Source organism: Exophiala oligosperma, assembly GCF_000835515.1.
Source record: "Exophiala oligosperma strain CBS 72588 unplaced genomic scaffold supercont1.2, whole genome shotgun sequence".
Taxonomy (NCBI): Eukaryota; Fungi; Ascomycota; class Eurotiomycetes; order Chaetothyriales; family Herpotrichiellaceae; genus Exophiala; species Exophiala oligosperma.
The window spans coordinates 4137829-4165758 of NW_015622819.1; the positions used below are offsets into that span (position 1 = coordinate 4137829).

Here is a 27930-nt window from a genome sequence, read left to right on the forward strand (position 1 = left end):
TTGACATTCTCTCAAACCAAAGACACAAAACAATGAATAACTCTGGGGATATATCTTGATACCTTTCTTAGACTTTTGTTGGGTTGTGAAATCATCACCTCTTTACCTTTGGCTATTACTTACCCTTCAACCTGGAGGAGGTATCTTCAGACATTTACCCAGCACAGTATCTGGCTATCTCTCACCTGCGCATCATCCACCCACCCACCCCATATCAATGCACCCTCTCCCTCCTCCCAACAGAGGCCAACCCTCCCAGCATCCTACAAATAGATCACGTGATCCTACCCCCTCGAGACCAAATCCTTCCTCTGCCGCCCAGGACCAGTCCACCACCAATCCAGATGGCAAAAAGAAGAAGAAACACAGGGGTGGCAAGAAGAGGAGGACTCGACGACAGTCTTTTATTGCCCCGTCAGAAACATCAGCTATTCAGAGCGTCGGTGATGGACCTCACGACGATCCCTTGATTGAAGAGTCTCAGCTTGTTGCCACATCCGCCTCCGCCAGACGACCCTTTTACCAGAATCCACAGGGAAACCTGAGCGGTGCGAGCGTGGATAGTGAGGCCCTTCTTGACCACCGAGCGCAGCCAATTCTGCGGCCCAGGAGAGACAGCAGATTGACCACCAACCTCTTTGCAACCTCATACCGCAGCAGTGCCTTTCCCAGACCTGAAGCTCTCACGCGGAGGCGACATCGCAGCCAGCAAGACACCACCAGCCTTCCTGACTCGGACATCGAAGCCGCTACTGATCGGACGCCGTTGATCGCCAGCGAGTCGCAGAAGAAGAGTCCGGCTGAGGCAGGTTACGGTCTGTTTCGGAGAAAGTCACACACTTCTACCATCTCGTCGTCGTCGCGAAAACAGAAGAAGCGTCTCAATGTCAACGGCGCTTCTTATCCCAAGGGCGATCAGGACTACGATGTCAACAACCCTCCATCCGTGCCTCCGAGTCCTACACTCGAGCCACACTATGGTGACGTGATGGTCCACGACGGCAGCTTCCTCACTCGATCTCCCGATAGTCGAAGGCCGGCACTGGATATGAACAAGGATGTTTTGATTGATATTGAGGATGATCGGAACCAGGATCCTAATTCAGCCCCTCCGAGCCCAAGGCTGCGGCCTGAGGGCATTTCGCGTCATCTCAGCGTCGAAGGCGACGTTTGTTTTCCCGGAGACGAGGTTTCAGAGGCGGGTGACTACTATAACCACACCCAGGCAACTGGTCCTCCTGCTGGTGGCGGACGGAGGAAACGCCGAGAGCGGGAGTGGCCTCAACTCTGGGTGCTTGACGAATGGAGCCGCATTGAGAAGGAGGCAAGAGATGCTGGGGAACGAAGGGCGAAGAAAATCAGCGAACCTGTATTTGTGGAAGGACGGTTGCGTCCGGTCAAGAATGCCTGGCACCGCATCGAAGAAGACCGCCAGTATCGATACACCTACTTCAACGAGGAGTTTGAGAGCACCATCCACGCCGAAACGATCTCCGAGTTGGTACAGCCTGGAGGCTCTTTCCGCGAATTGTTCATCCCCGACCCGCCAGAGCTCATTGACTCGAGCAGCAGTGAGGATGAAGATCATACGGCCGCGAGCCAGACGCTGGACAATTCGAGCACGATACACAGTCCCAAAAGTGCAAACGGCACGGCGGGACCCGCTGGCATGTCGAATCTCTCCGAGGCCGTGAGGTCGAGACTTGATGTCGACAAGGGGCCCAGGAGAGCTTCAAATTCACCATCACCGCAAAAGAAGACACCACCAACGCGCGCCCCGAAGCCAAAGAAGTACGGGCCCCGACCTACATTTTGGCTCGACGTCACTTCCCCAACCGAACAGGAAATGCGAGTGCTTTGTAAGACTTTCGGGATTCATGCACTCACCTCGGAAGATATCATGATGCAAGAAGCACGCGAAAAGGTCGAGCTGTTCCGCAACTACTACTTCATCAACTACAGGACTTTTGAGCAGGACCCTCAGAGCGAAGATTATCTCGAACCCATCAACATGTACATGTGTGTGTTCCGCCATGGCATCCTGACCTTTCACTTCTCTCAGATCCCTCATCCAGCTAACGTCCGGCGGAGGATTCGGCAGCTGTCGGACTACTTGATCCTCAGTGCCGACTGGATTTCGTATGCCATCATCGACGATATCACCGACGTGTATCAACCTTTGATCACGGGCATCGAGCAAGAAGTCGATGTCATTGACGACCAGATTCTCAAGTCGTTCCAAAATACGAACGAGCTCGCCGGCGACCATGGTGCCAAAAAGCATCATGAGAAGGACAAGGAGAGAGACGAGCCGGAGATCAGTGGTATCGACATGCTGTTGAGAATCGGTGAATGCCGCAAGAAGGTCATGACACTCTACCGACTGCTGGGCACCAAGGCCGATGTCATCAAGGGTTTCGCGAAGCGCTGCAATGAACAATGGGAGGTTGCGCCCAAGTCCGAGATTGGCCTGTACTTAGGCGATATCCAAGATCACATTTTGACCATGACTGGCAACTTGTCGCACTACGAAACCCTTTTGTCGAGAGCGCATGGCAATTATCTTGCCCAAGTCAGCATTCATATGAACGAAAGACAAGAAAAGGTATGCCTCTGTCGGTTTGTGTTTTTCTGGAACAATATGCTGACAATTTTGCCTTCGATTAGACCTCGGACGTGCTAGGCAAGCTGACAGTACTGGGTACCATTGTTTTGCCGATGAATATAGTGACAGGTGAGTAGTGGTGGATCATGCAGGCCCTAGCAGGACGAAGTGTTGTTCTTTGCTGACTCGAATCGTCTCAGGCATGTTTGGAGGCAATTTCAAGGTTCCAGGTCAAGAAGTGGACAATCTCAATTGGTTCTGGGGCACCACTGCGGCTTTGGCCGTGTTTGGACTGTTTTGCTTCTTTTATTGTAAAAAGGTGTTTAAGATAGTCTGAGGGTTGTCAAAAGACTTTGGGGATGGTTACCTCTTGATTAGAGAGGTGACGAGCATACAATAACCACTTTCTTGGATCAATTGGTGGAGAATACCTGGCCTTTCTTTTGGTTTGGATGATGCCTACAGAATGTAGGAGGATCCTATAACAACAAAGTACCGTGCTGTCGTCGTTGAGATGGTGTTGAGAATGGAGCGAAGCAAGCACATATATCACGAAAGCCTGGTGGTTTGGATTACTTGTCGGTCGTGTCGGACAGAGCCTTAGAACGATACATGGCCGGGTGGCATTGGAGTGGTTTATCAGGCTGTCGAGTTTGTTTTTCTGTGCCGGTCTCTGCAAATCTTTTTAGGCCTGTTACTCGCATAACTCACGCATGAAGTTTCAACGCAGAAATTCACCCTATTTAGGTAGGTATATTATCATGAAATGAGGGTTGACGAGGCTGAATTTGTCTGCATAAAAACCAAATGCTCCCCTCGAACCCCCAAAATAGATTGTATGGACGATTAAAAAGCATCTAGACATCTAGACATCTAGGATCTATACATCTACCCTAGGTTGTCTTGACTTCTTCTACGTCCACCTCGTTAGACTGAGACGGAGACTGCGACCGCGGGTACGAGTCCGGTCGAGGAGACGTCGTTGTTTCTGTTCCTCCACTTGTGTGTTCCACGTGTACACCGGTGGCCACTTTGGTAGGAGAGTCCAGATTATTCAACAATTCTCTCCCCTTGGCCGTGGCGGCCTCGCCGCCGACCTTGGCACTTTCCCCGTCGAAGCAGACGGCGATGGTCTCCAGGGTGTGCCCCTTCGTTTCGATGTAGAAGAAGTACACGACTACGGATTGGATGACCAACCAAAAGATGTAACAGAGGTACCATTTCCACTCGATGTTGGACAGGGCCACCGGGTTGACGTAATTCGAGAAGAAGGACCCGGCGGCGACACTCAGCAACATGATGGTGAGGTAGCGAGAGCGCAGATAGAACGGACTGATCTCGACCACGTAGCCGATCAACAAGCCCGACCAGGCAAAGTTGTAGAACAGGTTGAAGACAAAAATGAGGGCGATGACCGCCCGGCCCGCCGCGGCCGTCCCCGTGGTCTGGGACTGCTGGCTGGCCACGGTCCACCCGGTCATGGCGAGGCACATGCCGAACGTGGCGGTCAGGAACAGGGGGCGGCGGCCGAACCTGTCGACCGTGAAGGCCATGCCCGTCGCGACGGTCATGTTGAAGATGGTGATGCACCCGTTGATGATGAGCTGCGTGTCCGAGTCCGTGATGCCGATCTGGTTCAGGACCAAGAATATGTAGTAGCTGACGATGCTCGCGCCCGCCGTCTGAGAGAATATCCCGGCGGTGACGACGATGAGGAGTCGGTGTCGGTTGCCCCTGGTGGACCACATCTCCGAGATGCCGTGGCTGGCAAACTCCTTTTCCAGCTCCATGGTCTCGAGGACTTCTTGGTACTCGCTCTCGACGAACTCCTGGCCCGAGGCGGGGCCGTGGAAGCGCTGGAAGATCTTCTTCGCCGTCTCGTGCCTCCCCTTGACGATGTGGTACCGGGGACTCTCGGGCACCAACCAAATCAGGAACAGTTGGATGACCGACGGGAAGGCCTGCAGGATGCTGGGGGTCTTCCACGACCAGTCGCTCTTCATCTTCAGCGTGCCGTACGTCGTCCAACTGGCGATGATGGACCCGAGGTACCACAGCGTGTTGTAGATGGTCGTCAGCCGGGCCCGGTACTGAGGGTGCGAGAGCTCGGTGATGAGCATGGGCGAACAGCTCTGCGTGTAGACTATGCCGAGGCCGATGATGAACCGGGCCGCGATGAACATGCCGATGTTGATCGACACGGTCTGCAGGATGACCCCGAGAAAGATCAGTGAGCTGCCCAGGAGAATGGTCCATTTGCGTCCGATGTGGTCGGCGAGGAAGGGCACCAAGGGTAATCCCACGACCTGGCCAACTGAGAAGATGGCATTAAGCAGGCCCAGCGTCGACGCCGATGGGCGGTCGAATGCATCTCGCCAATAGCTCAAGGTTTGCAGACCGTTCACTGAAGTAACGTATCGTCAGTCAGTCAGCTAGCTGGGGCAGATGTCCGAAATTCGAGGACGGGTACACACTCATCGATCCATCGTAGCCGTTTGTCGCCGAGGAGAGTAGCAGTATCGCGCACAAGAAATGGAGGTGGATCAAGGCACCATTCTTGTACCACGTCACTTGAGGATACTGTCTACCACCGACGACGACGTGCTCGGGCGTCGAGCTTCCAGAAAACAGGCGCACCATCTCAACTTGCTGTCCACGGCCTGTAGGAGTGCTGTGTGTGTATCGGTCAAGGGAAAGGTCAGGGATCCAGGCTCCTTTGTACTCTCATTGCCCCGGGTCGGCTGTCGGGAAACCACAAACTAGGTCAGCTGCGACCTCCACACTTTTGGACTCGAAAACTTGGAGATATGCGAGATCTGTACGCGAGAAATCTGACAAAGGCACCAACACCGAAGAGAGCAGCATTGGATTTTGTCGTTGTAGTCGCACTGTGGACCGGTACCAAAGCCTTTGACGAGTCCTTATTGGAGCGCGTGATGTGCATGGTATGCTCGATTGACGACTTGGTATCTCATCATATTGCTCCAGCTTGTGTCCTCCTCCATGGCTCCAATGGGCGTCGTCTGAAGTTCGTGAGTCGACGGTATCGGATCCCGCCTTGGTAGAGTTGTGGCGGCGCAGCGGCGAGTGGCCGATGCTATTGCTAGTCAAATGTCTGAAAGGATGAGATAGCTTCTCTGTTGAACTTCTCCGTTGGGAAAGATTTGCATCTTTTCGCAAGTCACGGGCAAAGCAATGCCATGTCTGGGATCCATATTGCCATAGCCTATGCATTTGGCAGACAATGTAATTGAGTCCTGTGGTCGGGTAAGGAGGGTCTGTTGAATGAGGAGAGATGGTGATAGGTTGGGCGAGTATATCGACTGTGTCCCCGGCAAACAATTACCCCATGGGACGGTCATTAGGCTAAATTAGTTGGTCAATGGGGCCCAGGTTACTGGGTTTTGAATACCTATTACCGTCGGTTAGAACGTCACGCATGCATGTACCAAGACATTTGTTAGCCTGCCTGGAAGACATTACACGTACATTGTGTTCATAGACTGGAGCTATGAAGACACCAGAAGTTGCCGTCTCTGCCGAACTTCGTACTCGGCGTGTGACTCGGTTTGAGAGACTTGTATCACAATCGCTCGTGCATCCCATAAACCCCTGATTTTTCTCTCTCACAACAAGCTTTTCTCATTCCGTTATCTCGTTTGACATAACGCTCGACCATGGCACCTTCAGCTACGGGTGAGCAGCCTGCAGGGAGGTCGAGATATGCTCATGGAGCATTGATCCCCGACGTCGAGAAACATGGTGACAACCCGGTCATCATTCGCCTGAGCGACGAAGAGCTTCACTCAGGAGAAACAAAGTCCGACACGATACAGGAATGCCTCCGGTACTTTCACAGAGACGGCTTTGTGGTCATGGAAAATGCGATCGATGGAAACCTGGTTGATCGACTGTACCAGCGGATGGTCCGGGATAACGAAGAATTCCTGAAGAGAAAGCACATGCACTGGAACCAGGGTGCTTCGACTGGGAACGTCAGCCAGATCCCTCCCTTGACACCAGAATGGCTTGATCGAGACTTTTACGCCAATCCGCATATGATCCGCGTGGTGGAAAATCTTCTCGGACCAAAACCTGAGCTTCGTTTCATTAATAGCAACGTCGCTTGTCCAGGAGGCACCGGTCGTCAAGCTGTCCACAGCGACGTCAATCACGCCTATCCTGAAATTCCTTTTGGAATCGTCATGAACATTTATCTCCAAGATTCAGATGCCGAAAACGGAGTGACAGAAGTCTGGTGTGGGACACACAATGCGTATCCTCAAAGTGAGCAGCAGGTCACGCCGGCCAAAGGATGGATCAAAAAGGAGTATCTCCAGAGGCAAGCAAAGGTAAAACCACCTGTGCAACCAAAAGTCAAAAAGGGCAGCATCTGTTTCCGGGATCTTCGGCTGTGGCATGCTGGGATGCCGAACAAGAGTGATCGTCACCGCATCATGTTGGCCGTCGATTATTTCGCACATTGGTATCAGTGCCCCATGACGACAAAATTGCCATTGTCAATGAAAGCCAAAATCGAACAAGAATGGAAAGGTATATCGACCGAAGGAGTGGAGTGGGTTGAGGGAGACCTGAACAGCCTGGACGTGCCATTCTATCTGAATATGACACAGGATCCGTCACAGTACCTACTCCAGACCGAAAACGGATTTCAAGACCCCATTGGTCGCCAAACTGGGAAATACGTCTTTGATACGGCCAAAGTGACCGAGGAGAATTACTGGACCCCAGAGTGAGCTATTTGAGGGGGTTGTGTTGAAGGCGTAGGTCGGCAGATTAGTTGGTCCTTGGGTATCGCAAAACCCCCCCAGAAATACAAGTCCGGTGCCCACGGGCTCGGTGTGGCTTGGTAGTGTAGCATAGGGCTAGGCACAAACAGCCTCGCTGGAGCAACGAGTTGGCGGGGCTTCCGTCCCCGGTCAGAAGAAACTGGGATGTATACGGTAAATGTGGGGTTGGGTCCAGGCTGGTGAGGCATGTACTCGTATTGGGGTAGATGCCACTGCCCCAATTGGAGCTGGAGGCTGGAGAGTGCGTGGAACACTCCATCTCCTTGCTTCTGGCCAAGTCGGGATTCATTTGATGATTGATAGAAGTCTTCATTATAACCTTGTCCCTTTCTTTGGCAACTCCGTATCGCAGAGGTCGTCAATCCATATAACAGGCAGTTTGAAACTTTTCTCTGGCCGAGGGTGTCTTGTCTCTGGAGGCAGAAATGGGTTCCGCCGATGTTAAATTCCCCGTTCGATATCAAGATCCCGACTACCAAGAAAATCACCGTGCCTTGTTTCTTGGAAAGCTTCTGAAACCTCTGGAGAGTGTCCTTCCTCCCGGAGTCAGCCAGCAGGACTTCAATTCTGCCATTGCAGAGTTTGAAAAGGTTGTTGGCAAAGACTATGTCTTCACAGGCGCCTCGCTGGAGGAATACGTTGATCCTTACGAACTGTGGGAGAATGAAGGCAAAAGACGTATGCCAAGTGGTGCCGTATGGTATGTAGCTGCATGAGGGAAACCTGAACATCCGTTGACAATACTCTAGCCCTGCCTCAGAAGAGGAGCTGCGAGGTGTCCTGAGCGTCGCCAACAAGTACGGGGTCCCCGTATGGACCTTTTCACGCGGCAAGAATCTCGGGTATGTCTGTGCTGCTGCACACGGTTCCACCGCTGATTGAATTTCCAGGTATGGTGGGCCTGCTCCCAGGCTCAACGGTTCTCTCGCCTTGGACCTGCATCGGATGAACAAGATCATTGAAGTCAACGACAAGTTCTCTTACGCGGTCGTCGAGCCCGGCGTCACATTCACCGATCTTCACGATTACTGCACTAAACACAAGCTCCGAGTGTGGCCCAGTGTCCCGTCGTTGGGGTGGGGAAGTGTCGTTGGCAATGTATGTGTGCCGTATCTGGTCTCTGAGGGGTTTGGCTGACATGTGGAACAGACGGTCGATCGTGGAACAGGCTTCACACCAACAGCAACACATCATCAACACATCTGTGGACTGGAAGTCATGCTTGCTGATGGAGACGTCGTGCGAACCGGCCAATTTGCTATTTCAAACTCACCATCTTCCCACTTGTCGAAATTCACATTCGGCCCCTCGATAGAAGGCCTTTTCCTTCAGAGCAATCTTGCCATTGTCACAAAGCTTGGAATATGGCTTCATCCGCAACCACAGGCATATATGTCGTGCTCCTTTGATATGCCCAACTTCGAAGATGTTGAGACCATTGTTGAGATCTTTGGCGCGTTACGACGAGACGGGCTACTGCCGAACACCGTTTATGTTTCTAACATCGTGGAGTGGTTGGGAATGACTGGAAAACGCGCCGAGCTGTATCCCAAGGAAGGACCAATCCCCAACTGGAGATTGAAGGAGCTTCAAAAAGAGCTCGGATTCGGATACTGGAATGTCAAGTTTGGTCTGTACGGAGCGAAAGAAGTTGTCCAGGCACATTTCAACGAGCTAAAGAGGATCATTGGCAAAGCCGCGCCAGGCTCGGTGGATCGGCTCCAGGGACATATTTTCTCAGGCGAGAATGATGAGCTCCTCGAAGCGACCTCGATTCCTGACCCTCATGGTGGCTTCTTCGTCGGAGTGCCGAGCTTGTGGAGTTTGCCCATGGTCAAATATCGGTTGCCCACCGATCGAGTCGGCATCGGTGCCCACGCAGACTACTCACCAATCATTCCATCCTCCGGCAAAACAGTGCTCGAATGGGTGAAGACAGCACGGAAGGTTTGTGAATCACAAGGCTTCGACCTGTTCTGTGACTTTTTCATGCATGAACGACATGTCATTTTTGTCAACATGATGGTTTTCGACAAGACCAATCCCGACCATAGGAAATCGGTTGATATCATCTTCCGAACCCTGTTGCAGGAGGGCCGAAAGCGTGGTTTCAGCAAGTACCGGTCACATGTCAATTATATGGGTAAGCCAAATCCTCGTCTCCAAAAATTGGTACAGCCGCTGATTCTGCTGCAGATCTTGTGGCCGATTGCTACGACTTTAATGATCACGCATACCGGAGATTTGTCGAGAGACTGAAGGTAAAGTCCTCAAGGTCCATATATTCCATGGGTTGCTAACAGTTCTCCAGGATACTCTGGACCCCCAAGGAATTTTGTCGCCTGGAAAACAGGGCATCTGGCCTGCAAAGTACCGAAATCAACGTGGAAAAATGTAAGATAGTACGGAGTAAGACAGGACAATAATCATCAATTTCCGTATTTTGTTCAAGTTATACGAGGATGCTGAGGAAAGAAAATAAAAACCGTAGTCACGTTTGCCAAGGCTTGAGGTTCTTTGCATTTCTGGCGAGATCTTCAAATACATACAAGACCGACTGCGTCAATTTAAAAAGAGATGCTCATTTCAACTCGTACGCATTGCTTCACACTTCATTGCCGTTTCAAGTCTCACAGACCAACGCCGGACTCCTTTGTTGCCTCTCTCGTGCCTTGCTTCAGAAACCAGAGTGTTGCCGAAGATCCCAACTAAATCAATGCGATAAGTTCCTCGCCCCATGCCGGCAAGATACATCATATAGCAAGAGAGAGTTTGTCTCAAGAGGTTGGGCTGCCAGATCTGGCACCAGGACGTGGTGGGTTCGAACTGGTCCTGACATTCCCTGCTTGGTCCGGTGCTGATTCTTCTTCTTCGGCAGCAGGTTCAAGCATCCCGGGTTGTTCCTCCACGGCAATCTCTGTTGATTGTGTCTTTGCATTCTTGGCTAATTCTCGCAACTTGAGTGTTTCGCGGTAATTGTCGACTATGTTTCGCGCATTTTGAATCACCATTTCTCTTTCCGCCTGAATCTCCACGTCATCGAGTTGGGCGTTTTCCTGCTTCACGCCCTTTCTCCAGGTGCGAGGGAACCACCACCAGATGAAGATGATCATGAGTCCGGCCTGCAGGAGTTGATGGTCAGCATCGGAAGTATACCATTGCTACACGGTACTAGAAATCTGCTTCTTCGACGACAATGAGAAGGCACAACGTACGAGTCCGCCCAGGATGCCCGCAGGCACACTACTGCTCCAATTCGCCATCGGACCCAGCCAGCTCAATTGCCTGACGAGTCCCAGATTGGAGTTCAAGACCGGAGAGATGGAAGATGATGAATAGCAAAGTCGACGATTGAGTTGGCAGCCAAGCTTTGATCAAGCATTGGAAGCATGCGCATTTTTGGCGATCAGCGAAACGTCGATGATTATATGGGCATGGGCCCAGGCCTCGTTTGGTGCCACAAGCTCTGCAGACCCTGGACTATTTAACGAGGGGTTACATTGAAGCCATCGCCCCGCGGGGAACATGTGCTTGGTGATGCAATCTACCATCCCCGAGATCTGCGAATGTAACGACGAATCGATTTCTGTGCTCGAACAAGTAACCACGATACTGGTGAAGAAGAATTCCTCGGTGAATTCGACAGACTGTTGAATATTGTCAACACGAAGGCCAAAGCATGTCCAGTACTCCTAGGGGTATCTATCTTGCTAAACGCGCCTGCAAAGGTTCTTTTGCTAAAGTGATGTGACGGCACTGGAAGCGCTAAACTGCCGGAATTCTGGTCCGCCAATATTCGATCGGCTCTTTTCGCCCTGTTTTATCAGGCCCCTACTGCGTACTTGCAGCTGGCTTCTCGCTAGCCTTAGACTGGGATTGTGATGATTGCCATCATCTCACACACACAAAACTTGACCCGGTGTCCCTCGCTACGATGTTTCGACACGCACGATTGCAAACCCCAATTGAGCCCAGTGACCCTTGGAAGGAGTGCACCAATCTCCTTAACGATGGATTGTCCACTAGGCCACATGTCCACTACAGATGGCACGCCAGAGTCGAAGCAACGACCACGGACCACAACTCCTCAGCGCCTCCGCCGGGACCAGGCTGGACCTCAGGAAGGCTACAAACCCTGCTCCCTTGACACATTGCGAGTAAAGCTTCGCTAAGCCTACTATACATCGAGACCCTAAGTTATCGCTGACCCTGTCATCATGCCAGCAACTGGTAGCCCCTGGCAATACTGCTAAAATGCTCCTGGCAAGCGCCAACGAAATCAATACGGCGCACGATGCGAAAACCAAATTTTGATGGGACGAGACGAGTTCACGCATTGTCATTTCGTCTAGATCGCGCCACGGTTTCAGACTTAGCGAACAAACATCGCTCAACTCGCTAAGCTGCATATCCGACAGGCGCCACAAAGCTTTCGAAATATTGTTCAGCCTTATCGAACGGCAGGTAGGTCTCGCCTTCTACTCCGTGAAGCTGCAAACCTTCCTGTCTCTTGAACGAAATCTCAAGAAGAAAGGCGTCCGTGTCCATGATTCAAGGATAGCCTAGAATGCATACTGTTAGTTGAACTACTTTGAGAGGTTCTACTCTGCAAGACTACAGCCAGAGTTTGACAAATCATATGGTCCTTTGCACACAAACCGAAGGACTTCTCAGCCTTATGCGGCTGACATGTCAGTGTCAGTGATGGAGGGTCGCTTAACAAATCGGGCAGCATGGGGACGGCAGGGTTCAGTGCTCGCTCACAGAAAGAGGTACAAAAGGAGACCATGGCCATGCCTGCGCCGCTACCGTACGACAAAGATCATACCAAGTGTTGAGCCAAAGGACGGCTGCTCTTGCGGATCTATCTGATCATCTGGCCCTAGCCTACTTCTGTCCTACGATTGACTATCAAATTGATCATCGCGAAAATGGCCTTCAAGGAGATTTTCTATTTTGACGAAAACGCGTATAAGCAACGAGTCCAGACATATGCCGACGGCAAGTTGTATGCTGAGCTTGCCAAGCGAGAGACCTTCAAACGTCGCCGCATCTATTCAACTGGAGTCAAGATCACCATCTGCAGCCTACTACTCTTCCCTACCTGCGGTGGTACTGGATTTGGTCTCTTCATCGGACTTCGACAACGTCATATCGCCAAGAAGAAGTACCATCTTGTCGTCGAGGCGATGAAAGCTCAAGGGTTTCCTCTGCCTGAAAAGAAGAAGCGTGACAAGCTTATTCCTCTTGCCGTCAACATCATGATCTACTCACTGACATTGGGTATCATGTTTGGTCTGGAAGAGGCTGGCGTCATCGCAGCAAATGAGACTGCTGAGTACGGGCTGCAGGGTTCGGCAAACCTGGTTGATCCAACCCTGACGGGCGAGGCCCATGCATTTGTTACCAATCCAGGAGATTTCATGCAAGGCATGATGCACGGGGTTCATACCCAGGCCTCGGAGCTGAATGGCCTAGTCAATGTCCATGAAACCATGGTCCAGCATGCGCTCAATAGCAACCTTGAACAGCCTATTTCCGACACTAGTTACCAATACCTGTCGGGTGAGACTGCTGGAGCGCAATTCGCCCCTGTTGTTGAGCGTCTTGCGGCAGTCACGATTGCTGGAGAAGGTCTGGAGAAGATTGCCAAGTATGGTGTTAATGATTCATTGAAACGAAAACCTGTCGCGATGCAAAAAGGAGTCATGGTGACAGAAATTCCGATTGCAGCGCCTCATACAAAGTTGGCAGCATGATGAAACTTACTGTCTTTCCTGCGGATGCTCTTGTCAATATCAGACGGAAATAATCACTCGCAGAGCCGATGTCTTGTCAAGAAAAATAGTCCTGTATGGTCGGCACCGCGGAGCAGGATCTTCAGTAACTGATGTTTCTCTGATTTTTGTTTTCTTGAATGCGAACTACCACATGTCGTCGAACAGATACCTTCAATCATATATGAGGCAACATGTTGTCAATGTTAGTCTACAGAAACAGCATTCTGGCGGAAGACCTTCCATTCTTTCCCTTTGCCAACGCAATGACCATTGTCTTTTCCGGTGATGGAACTCCTTTCTCATGGACTCGACCATTCCAAACGCTCAGAACCTTCGAGTTCACTCGCCACTTGCCATCCACAACATGCACGTTTTTTATTTCCTCGCCGTCGACGTAGACTTTCAGAGCAGAGATGTCATCTTCGTGGACAGTCGCCAGAATCCGCAGCTTCTTTCCTTCTGACGTGTTAAGGATTTCTGCTTCCAAGCCCAATTCGGGTGGGGTTGATCCAAGTTTGCTCTCTTGCGCGCTAAGAGCAACGGAATCCGTGATCAATGTCGGCGTCCTCATGGGTGCCTGCCGCAGGTTGCTCCCCTTTTCAAAGGCGTAGGCGTATCGGAACAGATTACTGTCATCGTACGCTTTGGAAGCAAAGGTGAGACTGACAGGCATTTTTGTGTCGGCCATTACGCCCATTGGCACGCTGACCGTTGGTATACCGAATTGGCGTATGGCACAGTTTCCGTTGGAGTAAAGAACACCATTGCGCCATGCCTCTGCAGCGGAATCCTCGTTGACATCGGCATCTGCTTTTCCCACATCGGCATTGCATGGCCAGACTACTGTGTCGAGACCCTGGGAGTCAAGCCAGTCCTCGAAGTCCGCTTTACGTATAGCTTCGAGGTTTTTCAGAGCTTGGCCCATACCAGGGATGTCGTATGTGGGAATGCGACCTCCAGTAACATGCGCTACAACATCAGTGTGGCGAACCAGCGGATCACTGGAGTCGTATTTGTCTGGAATCGTTCCAGGTGGCTGAGGGAAAATTGTTGCCGAATCTACTTGTGACAGGCTTGTTGCGACATTCTTGTCACCGTTGTTGACGAGAAAGTCGTCCCAGGCGTAGGCCATGAGCTGGCACATATCAATTTCACTGTGGTGAGGTGGTGTTATCGGGTCCACATCCTGCTGACTAGGGCGCGGTGCCTCTAATTTGGTGACGATGGGAAAGTCAACCTCTTGAACCGAAGCACCGAGACCCTCCAATATCTCCCTGGCTCTTTTCCAGAGATCGATCACGGACTGGCGGGTATGAACTTTTCTTGCCGTAGGGTCAGAATCGACACCACCAATGTACATTTTCGGAACGCCGATTTTCTTTCCAGCTAGTGCTGTCGATGAAGACAGATCGTGGTATGACTTGGGACGAACAGTCTCGACATCTGGAAGATTGACAAAAGGCTGCTCTCTCCAGAAGTCACAAGTAACCTTGTCGTCCCTTGCGACGATGACATCGAGCAAGGAAAACATGTCTTCGACAGTCCTCGTATGGGGAACGACGGTGTCGCACGTAGGGAACAAAGGCCAGTTTCCTCTGATGGAGATCAAACCTCTCGACGGAGTGTATGCGACGAGTCCATTGTTGGAAGCAGGCGAACGACCGGACGAGATGGTCTCCTCGCCCATGCCAAAGACACCAAAGCTCGCTGCAGTGGCAGTGGCCGATCCGTTTGACGACCCAGAAGCGAAGGCGGCTGTGAGGTATTCCGCATTGTAAGGAGATTCAGCTCTGCCATAAACGCCGCGTTGCATGCCACCCGCAGCCATTGGAGGCATATTTGTTCGACCCAAGATGACTGACCCGGCTTCTCTGAGTCTCTTGACGGTGAATGCATCTTCGTTGGCGATCAAGTTTTGGAATGCGGGAGATCCCGAAGCCACGGTCATGCCTTGGATTTTGTAAGAGTCCTTGATGGTGCATGGAATACCATCCAACGGGCCCAATGTTCCGCCTGAAGCTCGGCGCTGGTCTGAGGCTTGAGCAGCGTCGAAAACATTCTCATTGATAATAGGTATCGCGTTCAACAGTGTACCACGTCGGTCATACTTTGCAATCCGCAGCAGATGCTTTGCAGTGAGCTCAACGCTGTTAGTGTGACCTCCTGAGAGTGCAGAGGCAAGTTCCGCAATGGTTGCTTCCACTATGGATAGAGCCCTTGTGGCTTTCGGACCAGAGAAGTCCTGTTGGTTGCTGATGGAACCCATTTTCTCTGGCAAGTATTTGGCACGAAAGGTTCACTTCGATGAAATGTAAAAAGAGATGAAGGGCAGAAACGATATCTTCGAGCAATTTATGTCTGGTAATATCTACTGGTATGTTGTCTATCCCCTATCAATACAGGGTTTTATATTACAAACTGTTAATACCTATTTTGAACGGCGAAATAAATTATCAGTTTTTCCAATGGGTATGAGCCAGTATTTTACCCTTTTAACAGTTGCAAACTACTCCGAACAACTTTGTCTTACTGATAAGCGAGGTTTTTATTTAACAGTTTTTAAATCATACGAGCCAATCATGCACTACGATTGCTGGAATCTCCACAATCCAGATTCATGGCAGAGCTTGTCGTCGTGGCCAGGAGACTCTACGTCGATAAAATGGTACATATAAGTCTGCCCTCCTCGCTCATATGCTTCGAGATGTCTCATAATCTGCAAAAGCAATTAACTTGGCAAATTGTTGCAATGGCAGAGAATATCTACGCAGAAGACGATGTTCCTGGCACGGTACGACTTGTGGACATTGCGAGTCAAGCAACCTCCGCCCTCCATGATGCCTCTCACAGAGATATCATCCTCGTCCCCCAGCCAAGTACGGACCCCAATGACCCTCTCAACTGGACCGACCGCCGCAAACACCTGGCCGTGAGTATGGCGTACTTGTACGTCCTCGGCACCGGCATTGCTACTTCCCTCCAGTACTCGGTCCTGGCGGACATCACAAAAGACACGGGTATCTCAACCGCAGATCTGGTACAAGGAACTGGGGTCATGTTCTTGTTCTTTGGATACGCATGCTTGCTGTGGCAGCCACTAGCCCTTACATACGGACGACGTGGCGTCTACCTTACCAGCATGTTACTCACTGTCCCCATGATGGTATGGACCGCGTACTCTACATCAGCGAGCGAATGGTTTGGACATCGCGTTTTAATTGGGATCATCGTCTCACCTATCGAATCTCTTTGTGAGGTCACGGTCTTTGACCTCTTCTTCGCCCACAACCGCGGGACTTACATGGGTCTCTACGTCTTCATCTTGTTCGGGTCGAATTTCCTGGCTCCGCTCGTCGCTGGATGGTTCAACGATGCGTATGGGTGGCGATGGACCATGCACTTCGGGGCCATGATCTGCGCGGTCTGCTTTGTGATCATGTTCTTCTTCATGGAGGAGACAATCTATTTCCGACAGAGTCCCGTGGAGAGCAGGGAGATCGACTTCAACGTGAGTGGGAACGCTTCTCTCCAAGATAAGGATAACACCAACAATTCGGAAAAGGATACGCCAACAACAAAGGCCTCGTCAATGGAGACATCAGTGCGTGACGCCTCTACTATAAACCAAAGCATCAACTCGGGATGGAGGAAGTACTCATTTTTCAAGGCTATTCCTGGACGACCCAGCAACATGGACATGCTCAGGATGGTCTACCGTCCCGTCATTATGGTCTTTCGCTTCCCCACTGTGGCATGGGCTGGTTTCCTCTACGGCATTAATCTAGCATGGTACAATGTCCTCAATGGCACCGCAAGTCCCGTCCTTACCTCAGCACCGTACAACTGGACGGCCGCTCTGGTGGGCTGTGTCTACACTGGTCCCATCATCGGCGCTGCGATCGCTTCCCTGTGGTCCGGAAACGTGGCGGACTGGGTCGCGCTTCGTCTCGCACGACGCAACAAAGGTATCCGCGAGCCCGAGCAACGTCTCTGGGTTTTGACGGTGTCTGGTGTCATATCTGCGGCCGGGCTCATCGTTTGGGGCGTTGGTGCTGCCCACAACATCCACTGGGTCGGCTTGGTCTTCGGCTTGGGGATGCTGACATTTGGCTGTGTCACTGGCGGGTCGATGGCAGTGAGCTACAACGTGGACTGCTTCAAAGAAATCGCCGGCGAGACCACCGTGTCGATCATGTTGATCCGGAACACCATCGGTTTTGGCTTTAGTTACGCCATTACGCCTTGGTGGACCACCCAGGGCCTCCAGAACTGCTTCATCACAGCCGCCATGATATCAATCGCTTGCACATCGACCTTTTTGATCATGATCAAGTATGGGAAACGGATCCGTCGTTGGTCCATCCCGGCTTACCGCAAGTACATGGCTACGACGGTAGTCTCGCAGGGTTGAAGAGGGTCGCAGTGGGGTTCTGGCGAGCGGTGGGTAGGTAGTTCGCTTCAATCACTGTAATACTTGAGGAAGCAGCACTGGACGAGAAACACCAAGTATTTCACACATAGATTTCGTTTTTATCATCTAGAGAAAGAAGTAGTTCATTGTACAACCGTAATGACGCAGCCTTCGGCCAAGTTCAGTAATCGTTCCCTTGCTCTAGCTGCTGAGGGGATATCGTTCTCCAGATTTTGTACCAAGTCTCCCAAGAACGTCAGTAGCCGCTTTGCCTCGGATCGATACAGTCCACTGTCGTACAGAGAGGCGTTGTAGATGATTTGTCCAACGCCGAGCAGTTGGTGTACAATCTGGCTACTGGCGACCTTGAACATGATGAGTGGTGCTTTGGTCACTTCTTCGAGGAAGCTCTCCGCGATGGACATGACCTCCCGGGCGGGAGCTTGGCAGTAGAGCAAGACCATGATGTTGACCAGAGTCTCGGTGCAGGCGATCTGGACGGCCATGTACTTGCACCTGTTACTTTGGAGTTGGTTACTACCGTCATCTTCTGGTCCAGACCCTGGCTGCTCGGACAGAGAAGATAGTATCCGAGGTTTGTTCTGTTTGAGTCGAGCCAGACTGTCGAGCAGCGTCGCGGGCGAAGGTCGTTCGCAGAGGGCTGCAAACACCGCGTTGCGACTCCTGCAGCCCCTGAGGCTGAAGATGGCGTACTCCAACAGCCGAAAAAGGTCGGTGATGTAGTCCCAGCCCGCGGTCCAGGCGTAGGTCTCGGGTGCCATGGCGGGCGTCAGGCGAGGGTACAGGACCGACACCTGGGCCTCGGGCATGCGCACCGTGTGACCCAGCACGCACGCGGAGTGGATCTCGAGGCGGTACACGCACCAGAACAGCCGTCTCCGGTCGTCTATGTCACCCAACGAGAGGTCTCGGGGCCAGCGGCTCTCGTCGTGGAAGGCGCACTGAGCGACCAAAGCATGGTACAGGCCGAGGTACTGGTGGAGCTCGCTGTGGTTGCCGTACAGCAACGAGTACACCGCCAAGAGACCGAAAGAGCGCAAGGAATCAAGGTCCTGCGGTTGACCGATCTGGACCGGTATCTTGGACACGGCTTCCGAGTAGTACCTGCCGCTGTCGTGGTCGGGCAGGCCTTCGAGTAACGTGGAGTCAAAGACGGCGTTGAGCGCGACGGCCTGGGAGCTGACTGCACAGAGCGCCATCAGCAGCATGTATGATGGACTGTCTGGGTCCGGGATGTCATCCTGCCAGCGCGTCAACAGGTCGTTCTCCGGCAGAAATGGGAAACTGCGGGAAAACTTGTCAGCGTTTATCGCACACCGCCAGCACCAGCACCCAAGCAAGCAAAGACAGGATAAGGGCGAGAGAGTCAATTACTGACTAGCACTGGTACGTAGTGTTACAGTAGATTCGTATCAGCCGTTGTATGGCATCCAATGATTCGAGTTCGGTGTTTCGATCCCCCTCGCTGTGGTTTGCGCGGTTGTCGTCGCCGCCGCCGCCGTCGTCGTCAGGTGATTGTTGTTGCTGGACTGCTATCTTCTTTGGCTTCCTGCCTCTTCGACGAACAGGTCGGTTCAAGGTGCACTGAGCCCCGTAGTCGGTGCAAGTGAGACAGCCAGCCTCAGGGCCGAGACTTGTTCCATCTGGCGCCCGACGACGGCATTTGAGACCCCTTGTGTGGCAGAAATCGCAGGCCCGTGATGCGCGTTGCCTGGCCTCGTCCTGCTTAGGAGGGTGCATGTCGAGATCGAGGGCGTCCTACTGCGACACTATCCACTTCTCAGCGAGAAAGGAGGAGTACGGGGTTGATTGGGGCAATTTATCAGTTGGACTATTGTGTCTTGTATGTGGATGATAGCTTGCACCATCATCAACTGCTATTTTCTTTGTTTTCGCAATTAACAGCGGTTAAATTCGATAAGGCTGATAACAGCCAAACACAGTAAGGCGTCCATGCTCCGTAGGTACAAAGTAGGTGCTGATTGGCTGCTCTTTGGCAGTCTCTCTTATCGTGTTGGTGAACGGATAATGACTGTACGTAATTGTGATCATGGAGTATGAATAAATTGAATGTATGTATAATGTTTTTGATAGACGAGTCTTCGACCACTGCAGCGAAGCTCTCATCGATGAGTCATCAAGTCTCCCTCACAGCCTCGTACGGAGACGGAATAATGTACCTCCGGACAAGTCGATTTTGGTCGCGTTGACACGGTGAGCTCATCAACTTTGATTCCTTTCCTACAATACAACGCGTCTTGAATTAAAGTACCAAAACGATGTCGTTTTTACTACCATGCCTAATAGCTTCGATTAAGGGATCCCATTGCACACCGACAATACGATGGGTACTCCGTATTCGTTGCCTAATTGCATTGACTGTGTCGGAAGCAAGTCTCTTTTTTCAAGGGTGATGGCACCTACATCCCCAAAGTCTTCGTCTGTAATGCCCACATCGCTTCACCCACACCTGCTTAGGAAACATGGGGTCGAGTGCTTCCCGTATTCACCTCTCTTCTCCCAGCAGTCCAAGCCTCTGCGTGCCTTCAGCCCGTGGGGAACCTTGGCTTTGCCCACACCATCTCCAAACATTGCGGGGGTGACTCCGTAGAACGGGGTGAATCTGGCGGGATCGATCACCCGCCTGTTCAGCACTTGACCTTATGTGGGCGTCGGAGATTGAAATACATCTTGCAATTCCCCAGGGAGTCTCATTGCTTTGATCTACCGAGAAGGTGTTGAAGATCCGTTCCTGATACTTCCAATATCAAGATGGATACCTCCAATATCTCGCTATCTAAAGATGTCCCGGTATATCCCTCAGACTACGCGGGGATCCCTGAGCGTCTTGTCAACAAGGTAGTGCGCGAGAGGGACCGCCTGTCCAAAAATCAGACCAAGGGGCGAACAAGCGAGAGGAAAAGGGGAGTTGCAATACCTCAAGGTGTCAGCAAAGACCAGTTTTTCAAAGCCATCGACGAGCTCTCTGGACTTCTGGGAGAAGCTCATGTGAAGATCAATGATCAGCCACTGGAAGATGGATGGTAAGCATTCAGTCTCCCGGAATATATGGTAATGCAACTAACGAAAGTCAGGTACATGGAGCGTTAGAAAGCACCTTCCAATACTTGTTTCTGATTGCTGAAGTTATGCGCAGATCCAAACACCCACGATGCTTTCATGATACTCGACGGCGAGGAGACCGTCTCCTCTGCAGCGGTGTATCCAGGAAGTGTCGAAGAAGTACAAACCGTGGTCAAATGGGCCAACAAACATTTGATTCCCATATATCCAATCTCAATGGGTAGAAACTGTACGTCAGCCCGTAAAGCACATCACACCATGTTGACAATGGCAGTGGGATATGGTGGTGCTGCACCAAGAGTGCGTGGCTCCGTCGTCGTCGACCTCGGAAGGCGAATGAACAAGATCCTTGACATCAACCCTGATGATTGTACTTGTCTCGTCGAGCCAGGAGTTTCGTTCTACGCGCTGTACGAAGAAATTCGCAAGCGAGGTTACAAGGTCTGGATCGACTGTCCCGATCTCGGTGGCGGGTCAATTTTGGGCAATACCCTAGACCGTGGTGTTGGCTACACTCCATATGGCGACCACTGGGGAGTTCACTCTGGACTGGAGGTCGTTCTTCCGACAGGAGAAGTCTTCAGAACTGGAATGGGGGCTTTGCCAGGAAACAACACCTGGCAGACTTTCCCCTACGGCTTTGGCCCTATGTCAGAGTAAGGGTGGCCGAAAGTAGCCAAACTTGACACTCCGCTTACAGGTCACAGTGGACTTTTTTCGCAATCCAACTTTGGGGTTGTGACCAAGATTGGTATGGCTCTTATGCCTGATCCTGGTGAGCACGAGAGTTTTGTGAGTCCATCATATAAGCGAGGAGCTCGGGACATTTTGCTTACTATCTCCAGATGTACACATTTCAAGAAGAGGATGACCTCCAGCTGCTTGTATGTTACTCACGTGCCGAGGTGAACTTACTGACGCTAGCAGATCGACATCATTCGGCCCCTCCGGATCGCCAACATCCTCGAAAACGTCGCACAGATTCGTCATAGCATTATCGAAGTTGCTGTCGGTGGTGGATCTCGCAAAGAGTTTTATGAAGGGGAAGGAGCTATCCCGGACGATGTTCTGCAGAAGCATCTCGAGTCTACGCCACTAGGTCGTTGCACTTGGATTTACTATGGCACGAACTACGGACCCAAGCAAATCCGACAATACAAGCTCGACATCATCCACAAGGAGTTTATGAAAGTGCCTGGCGCCTGCCGAATCGATCCGAATTCCCTGTCGAAAGACCATTACTTCTGGTCTCGAGATCGAATCTCTTCAGGAGAACCCGACTTTGAGGAATTGTCCTATCTCAATTGGGTTCCGAACGGAGCCCATATGGGGTTCAGCCCAATATCACCGACCCGAGGGCCTGATGCGTTGAAGTTGTGGAAGATTGCCAAAGACCGTCATCATCAACATGGCATCGACATGTTCTTGGCATTTGTTGTCGGACTCAGGGAGCTGCACATGATTGTCCTGGTAATTTGGGATCGAGATGACCCAGAAAGAAGAAAGGCCGTGGACATGTGCATGCGGGAAATGATTGACGATTGTGCCAAAAACGGCTACGGAGAGTATCGGACTCACATTCTTTTCCAGGATCAGGTTGCCGCAACCTATAATTGGAACGATGGCGCATTGATGAAATTCAATGAGAAGTTGAAGGACGCCCTGGACCCGAACGGCATCATGGCCCCAGGAAGGTGCGGTATATGGCCTGCTCGGTACCGAGGTCGCGGTTGGGAGATTGGGAAAGAAGGCAGAGACACATCTGAGGGAGACGGTGTACATCCGCCTACTGGCAGTATAAAGTTGTGAGTTTATGCTCGTCTCTCAGCAAGATATCTCAATGGCATACATACTCGTTGTGAATGCAGTTCACACATGTCTGATACAAAATCACAATGAAGTTTGTTCGTACTGTCTCATTTATTTTACATATTACCATCTGATTTTGACATGTCACATTTTGCAGAGAGGTGATATATTGATAGAGTACCCCCATTTTTGGTTGGGTCACATCCATGACGCCGCGCTGTCTATGGTGGCTGCTTGAGTCGACCCCTCCGCAATCTGAGCCTCATCATTTTTCCTGCCAGAACTGTCATGACAGGCCTGGCGAAAGGAGTGTCGAGCGTACGAAACCCGTGCTTCAATCAAATGCAGAGCCAAGAGAATGTGTGAGAGAGAGAGTGTGTGTACGGCATTGTTGCATTGTTGTTTGCCGAGAAGGAAGAGGTGAAGGAATGAATCCATCTTCGAAAGGGTTGAAGTTGTTGCTCACTGGAGGGTGTGTGTCTTTTGGATATCGAGAGAGATTCTCTTTGATCCCGGATTGGACAAGCTGCCCTCAGTACCGTGTTCCATGTCTGTATGCAATTGCGGCGGCTGTGTCACGTTCGATACGAGACACTTGTCGGCGGACCTGGCGCTTCCTCTGCGCGTCTTCACGCAGCTCCGCGAGCTTTTCAGCCGGGCTGACATTATCATCGCCATTGTTGTCCGCAGCGATGTCTGAGGCCGAGCCAGTGGCTGTGTTGTTGGCCGTGTTGGTGGTGGCTGCAACTGTGCTGTTTGAGGCAGCAGAGCCAGCCGTGGCACCTTGAGACATTTGCACCGGAACCACTCCGCCAAAGGGACCTGCCAATGCTGGATTCTGGCATCTGACCATGCAGACATTCTGTTGGCCCGCAACAGCGCCTGTGCAGGTCTGACCTGCAGGAACGGCGGCAGCGAGAGCCTGGCAACAATTAGCAAACATCAAGACGCCAGGATCTCCCGAATCAATACTTACATGGTCAGTCTCGGAGCCTTTTTGATTCCTGCCGCGTTTGCCTGGCACTTGCTGAGTTACGGCCATCTGCCTTTGTCAGAGAGAGAGACTTGTCTCAGCATCACCGTTTGCTTACTTGTGTCCACGTGGTCCCTGCTCCATCGGCATTGATCATACAAGTGTAAGGACCAGCACCGTCGGCGTTCACTTGGTGAAGAGTCATCTGAACCTCGCCACCCGGTGTGATCTGAGGAAGCGTACCCCCGCTCTCAGCAAGAATAGCAGCAGTCCCACTTTCGGGGTCGTTATCACCACCTTCGAGAGTCTCGCCGAAGGTATCGGCCTGATCGCCCTTGAAACGAGTGGTGTCTTGTTGAAAGGGACGTCGTCTGGTGCCATCACGTGGAGTCGACGAGTCGATGCCGAGAGCAGTGCCATTGCCACCAGCATCACCAGTTGCAGCAATGATACACCCATGTCCAGCGACTAGTTCGACAATGGAGAGAAGTCCAAACACAAACAAGGGTTTATACGCAACCATTGTGAAAGTCCAGAAGCGCAATACAGGACCAGCCTTGGGTGAAGATAATGATGTAGATAAAGAAAGACAGGTGGTGATGCAAACGAAATGATTGATGTGATGAGAGGGATGAGTTGCCGAGTGCGTACATTCTACTTATACCTTTCCACTGCAGCGACTGAATACTTCCATTTAGCTTCCAACCATTCACTGCTCTGCTCATATGACACATGCTACAGCCGCCTCGTTCGCTGAGACATCTTTTGAATTATTTGAAATCCCAACTTTGTGAGGCTATGCCAATGAACAAACCTACTATACTGAAGCGAAGATAGAACCAATACATCAACGGATGATAGCTCTTTTTCAAGACTATACTCAGTGCCCGACTGATAGACCGAGGAACGGTAATCGCTCACTTGCTTCCTATTGGTGGTTTCGTAGAATCGTGATTGCCGATAGCTGTTTCGGGTCGAAGATAAACCCATGCAGGGGGTTTCTTTTCTTGAACTTTGTGCTGTTTCGACGCATGGGCGATACCTCAATCGGGATAGCTAAGACTGGATAGGATGAGACTAATAGTGTTTTGGGTAGAGGGCAGCGGTGTTGTGATGCGTGGAAAGTATAGACAAGCACTTCCAGGCTCTCCTGCCCTTCCGGATGCGAGCTATCCTGTGGGGGATCTGCCTAAGCGAGAGGGCACTAAGAATCGCTGGACTCGGGGAAGCATATTGTCGACGAGGAATGAAACCTGAGGCTGAAAAGTCCGTTGTATCAAGACTCCTATTTGGGTAAGTCCCAGCGAGCCGAAGGAACGGCGCCCAGCGGACCCACTCTGGGGTAAGCAGGGAATGTTTCATGGCGCCACTATCGCTATCGATGGTGGCTTAGCAGTTGGTATCAGGCCGGAGATGCAAGAACGGACGAGGCATGCTCTGAATTAGGTGGATAACTTCAGAGGAAGCGAGCAAATGATTTAGGGTAGATTCATTCGGAGACATTCTTTTCCGGTCTGAGGCTCTCAGGAACTATGGTGGCTTATCCTCGCATTGGTTTCGGCTTTTTCTACTTTCGTCCACCCGAGGGTGACTACATGGCACTGTTTTCGAACCTTTTGAACCAACATGTCTTTGTTCTTGTGTACTACCAACCAGTCCTGTCTCACAACGCCATTCTCACCTTCAAGAGGTCGCCTTGTATGATGGCCTCCTTCTTGGCCAGCATCTCCTCCATATCCCATCTGGAATCGACATATCTACATGCCAACCACTCCCTCCTCTCCTTTGTCAGGAATACTAGAGTGTCTGCCACCATCTGCGGCGTGTCTGTCAATCGGTCATGGTACTGGGCTGGGAAATCCGGAGCCATGTCCGTCATGACGCCGCCCGGTGCGATCGCGTAGGCGAGAAGCCCCTCTGGCCCGTACTCGGCCATCAAGTAGTTGTTGAGCTTCAACACGGCCTGTTTCGTCGTTTCGTACGCCGAGCCTCCGGGGAGCGTGAAGTGTGCTGACACGCTCGAGAGAACGATCAATGTCTTCTCCTGGCTCTTGAGCAGCAGTGGTAAGAAGGCGCGCGATACGAGATACGGACCCTTGACGTTGACCTCCCAGCAGCGCCACCACTTGACCGGATCAGACTCCCCTATGGGCGTGTAGGGAGCCATCCAGCCAGCGTTGTTGATGAGGATGTCCACTCTGGGAAACGCGGCCTGCACGGCATCGGCTGCCTGCGCGACTGAATCTTCATCAGTCACGTCGACTTTGAGCGCCAGCAGTTGGGGCTCGGTGCGCCCTGCTCCCTTTGCGGCTTCGAGAATATCCTTCTGCACCGGGGCCGCGTCCAGCAGGTCTAGCACGGCGATGCCAGAGGCGCCGCCTTTGGCGTACGAGATGGCCATGGCCTTGCCTAGCCCCCTGGCTGCGCCCGTGATGACTACATATCTGCCCTTAAGATCGGCTTTCAACGGGTCGACAGCTGGATACGTGTCGTTGTGTTCGGTTGAAACGAATCCATAGCCTGAGCAAGAGTCAGTACCGCGCATGTATTTCACTTGATTGGCAGCATTTCTATTCCCTACCTGTACTGGGGTCCATCCCGGCGTGTTCAAATTGTTTCGTAGTGGGCTTCAGTGAAGGAAGAGCTCAGAGGAAATATTTTTGGCCACTGACATCGACAATAGACCAAGTCAAATTCTGTTGCTTATCAATAATACTGGTTCTACCTCAGCCTCAGTGACTCTGTTCGATCATCGATCCATGTCCCTGAAGTCCGGGGTTTCGCCCAGAGCCTCCATCATCTGGGAACGTAGAAGCAATCTAGAGTCATGCCCCCACCTTGCTGCAGTCCGTGTCCTTCAGCTTCGAACGGACTCAACGAGTTAGGGGCCGGATGTGGCGTTTTGTGATTTGTTGAGGCGGTTCGGAAACCATGGACAAATTGACCGCTAAATCCGAGAAGCATTCACGGAGTATTCCATCATGAAACGTTCATTCTTAGTCATCATCCCTATTCCTGCGGATAGGTCGGCCTGAGGTATGGCAGTGTTGTATGCGCCTCGGGGAGGTAGTTTTGTGATCGATAGCTGAGTAAGGGTGGTTTTATCTGGTCAGAACCCAGTAGATGCTGACACTGGCGCAGTTGAGTAGAATAGAGTCGCAATCATGACCTTTACCTCGCCCTGGCCGCATCTCGACATTCCAAAATGCAACATTTTGTCCTATCTCTTTCCTCAAGCCGTGACGCCTTCGGACCAGCCAGTATGGATCAATGCTTCCAACCCTTCCGACAGCCTCTCGCCGGCACAGATGCTGTCCTGGATCAAGCGGTTCGCTGTCGGCTTGGATAGGTTGGGTGTCGCAGAGAGAGAAGTAATTCTGGTGCTCAGCCCGAACCAAATCCCGGTCAGCATTGTGTACTTGGCTGCGGCAGGGTCCAAACGCTGCTTCACGGGAGTCAATCCCATCTACACCGTCTCCGAGGTGGCCCATCAGATGAAAGCGATCCAAGCAGCCGTGGTTCTCGTTCACCCTGCGCTTCTCAAGACCGGCATGGCCGCAGCCAAATTGGCCAACGTGCCCGCCGACCGCATTTTCTCCTTTTCCAACGTCGAAGACCGAACGGCTGCAAGTCAAGGCGTTCGAGACTGGCTATCGATCCTCGCGTCTGAGGGTGATGCAGATTCATGGCAGTGGGATCCTCTTCACGGAGACGAGGCAGCTCAAACGACGGCGGTTGTCAACTTTTCGAGTGGTACGACTGGCCTTCCAAAAGGTGTCTGCATCACGCATTATAATCTGGTCGCCAATAGTGCCCAGGCAATCATCAATGAATCACATGGCAAACAACATCAGACAGAAGAAAAATGGTTGGCATTCCTACCGCTTTACCACGCTTATTCGCAGCTCTTCACTATCAATATCGCCTGTAAGCTTCAAGCTAAAGTATACATCATGCCGAAATTCGTTTTTGAAGATTTCCTGAGGCATATCGAGAAATTCAAGATTACCACCATCCAGCTGGTCCCACCAATTGTCGTGATGATGGCAAAGCGCCCGGAAACGGCCAGATACAACCTGAGAAGTGTCAAGAGCATGGTCTCTGGTGCTGCACCTCTCTCAAGTGATCTACAAAATGAATTCATCAACCGGTTCGGAGTAAAGCTGCGTCAGGCCTTTGGTATGTCGGAAACGACTTGTGCCGGGATCATGACTCCACGTGGAGCGAAGAACATCGTTGGCAGCATCGGATGTCTTTTGCCAAACACAGAAGCCAGGCTCATAGGTGAGGACGGCGAGGAAATCATCAAGGACAACCAGCCTGGCGAGTTGTGTCTGAGAGGACCGCAAATAATGTCGGAGTATTGGCGAAACAAAGAAGCCACACGCGACAGTCTCCACGACGGTTGGCTCAAGACTGGCGATGTCGCTCTGGTG

At 51.7% G+C, this 27930-nt stretch overlaps 10 protein-coding genes across 12 annotated transcripts; 5 read left to right on the forward strand and 5 right to left on the reverse strand.

Moving 5' to 3' along the window:
• The first annotated feature begins 17 nt into the window (after nucleotides 1-17).
• On the forward strand, nucleotides 18-3468 carry PV06_02828. Of its 2 annotated transcripts, XM_016403560.1 has the most exons (3): nucleotides 18-2605; nucleotides 2668-2734; nucleotides 2806-3468. In XM_016403560.1, the coding sequence occupies exons 1-3, from the start codon at nucleotides 218-220 to the stop codon at nucleotides 2940-2942; spliced, it is 2592 nt and encodes an 863-aa protein (XP_016267457.1). In that variant the 5' UTR covers nucleotides 18-217; the 3' UTR covers nucleotides 2943-3468. The 2 variants fall into 2 exon arrangements, with proteins under 2 accessions (XP_016267457.1, XP_016267458.1); XM_016403561.1 differs by having other exon boundaries at nucleotides 2668-3468.
• On the reverse strand, nucleotides 3398-9840 carry PV06_02829. Of its 2 annotated transcripts, XM_016403562.1 has the most exons (3): nucleotides 6095-9840; nucleotides 5080-6017; nucleotides 3398-5009 (listed from the first exon to the last, which is right to left on the reverse strand). In XM_016403562.1, the coding sequence occupies exons 2-3, from the start codon at nucleotides 5243-5245 to the stop codon at nucleotides 3499-3501; spliced, it is 1677 nt and encodes a 558-aa protein (XP_016267459.1). In that variant the 5' UTR covers nucleotides 5246-6017; nucleotides 6095-9840; the 3' UTR covers nucleotides 3398-3498. The 2 variants fall into 2 exon arrangements, with proteins under 2 accessions (XP_016267459.1, XP_016267460.1); XM_016403563.1 differs by having other exon boundaries at nucleotides 3398-6017.
• On the forward strand, nucleotides 6283-7362 carry PV06_02830 (uncharacterized protein; the record flags this gene model as incomplete). The annotated part of the gene is made up of 1 exon (XM_016403564.1): nucleotides 6283-7362. The coding sequence occupies one exon, from the start codon at nucleotides 6283-6285 to the stop codon at nucleotides 7360-7362; it is 1080 nt and encodes a 359-aa protein (XP_016267461.1).
• On the forward strand, nucleotides 7842-9814 carry PV06_02831 (uncharacterized protein; the record flags this gene model as incomplete). The annotated part of the gene is made up of 6 exons (XM_016403565.1): nucleotides 7842-8116; nucleotides 8166-8258; nucleotides 8307-8514; nucleotides 8566-9559; nucleotides 9613-9677; nucleotides 9728-9814. The coding sequence occupies 6 exons, from the start codon at nucleotides 7842-7844 to the stop codon at nucleotides 9812-9814; spliced, it is 1722 nt and encodes a 573-aa protein (XP_016267462.1).
• Nucleotides 9841-10193: 353 nt separating the features above from the next.
• Nucleotides 10194-10679, reverse strand: PV06_02832 (uncharacterized protein; the record flags this gene model as incomplete). Its single annotated transcript, XM_016403566.1, has 2 exons — nucleotides 10194-10538; nucleotides 10632-10679. 2 exons carry the CDS (start codon nucleotides 10677-10679, stop codon nucleotides 10194-10196), a joined length of 393 nt encoding a protein of 130 aa, XP_016267463.1.
• Nucleotides 10680-12347: 1668 nt separating this feature from the next.
• PV06_02833 (uncharacterized protein) lies at nucleotides 12348-13175 on the forward strand (the record flags this gene model as incomplete). The annotated part of the gene is made up of 1 exon (XM_016403567.1): nucleotides 12348-13175. The coding sequence occupies one exon, from the start codon at nucleotides 12348-12350 to the stop codon at nucleotides 13173-13175; it is 828 nt and encodes a 275-aa protein (XP_016267464.1).
• A 229-nt stretch (nucleotides 13176-13404) lies between these two features.
• PV06_02834 (uncharacterized protein) lies at nucleotides 13405-15462 on the reverse strand (the record flags this gene model as incomplete). The annotated part of the gene is made up of 1 exon (XM_016403568.1): nucleotides 13405-15462. The coding sequence occupies one exon, from the start codon at nucleotides 15460-15462 to the stop codon at nucleotides 13405-13407; it is 2058 nt and encodes a 685-aa protein (XP_016267465.1).
• Nucleotides 15463-15813: 351 nt separating this feature from the next.
• PV06_02835 (uncharacterized protein) lies at nucleotides 15814-17607 on the forward strand (the record flags this gene model as incomplete). The annotated part of the gene is made up of 1 exon (XM_016403569.1): nucleotides 15814-17607. One exon carries the CDS (start codon nucleotides 15814-15816, stop codon nucleotides 17605-17607), a length of 1794 nt encoding a protein of 597 aa, XP_016267466.1.
• Nucleotides 17608-17748: 141 nt separating this feature from the next.
• On the reverse strand, nucleotides 17749-19368 carry PV06_02836 (uncharacterized protein; the record flags this gene model as incomplete). Its single annotated transcript, XM_016403570.1, has 2 exons — nucleotides 17749-18912; nucleotides 19007-19368. The coding sequence occupies 2 exons, from the start codon at nucleotides 19366-19368 to the stop codon at nucleotides 17751-17753; spliced, it is 1524 nt and encodes a 507-aa protein (XP_016267467.1). The 3' UTR covers nucleotides 17749-17750.
• Nucleotides 19369-23053: 3685 nt separating this feature from the next.
• PV06_02837 (uncharacterized protein) lies at nucleotides 23054-26091 on the reverse strand (the record flags this gene model as incomplete). The annotated part of the gene is made up of 5 exons (XM_016403571.1): nucleotides 23054-23443; nucleotides 23498-23563; nucleotides 23613-24050; nucleotides 25176-26014; nucleotides 26076-26091. 5 exons carry the CDS (start codon nucleotides 26089-26091, stop codon nucleotides 23054-23056), a joined length of 1749 nt encoding a protein of 582 aa, XP_016267468.1.
• Nucleotides 26092-27930: the final 1839 nt, after the last annotated feature.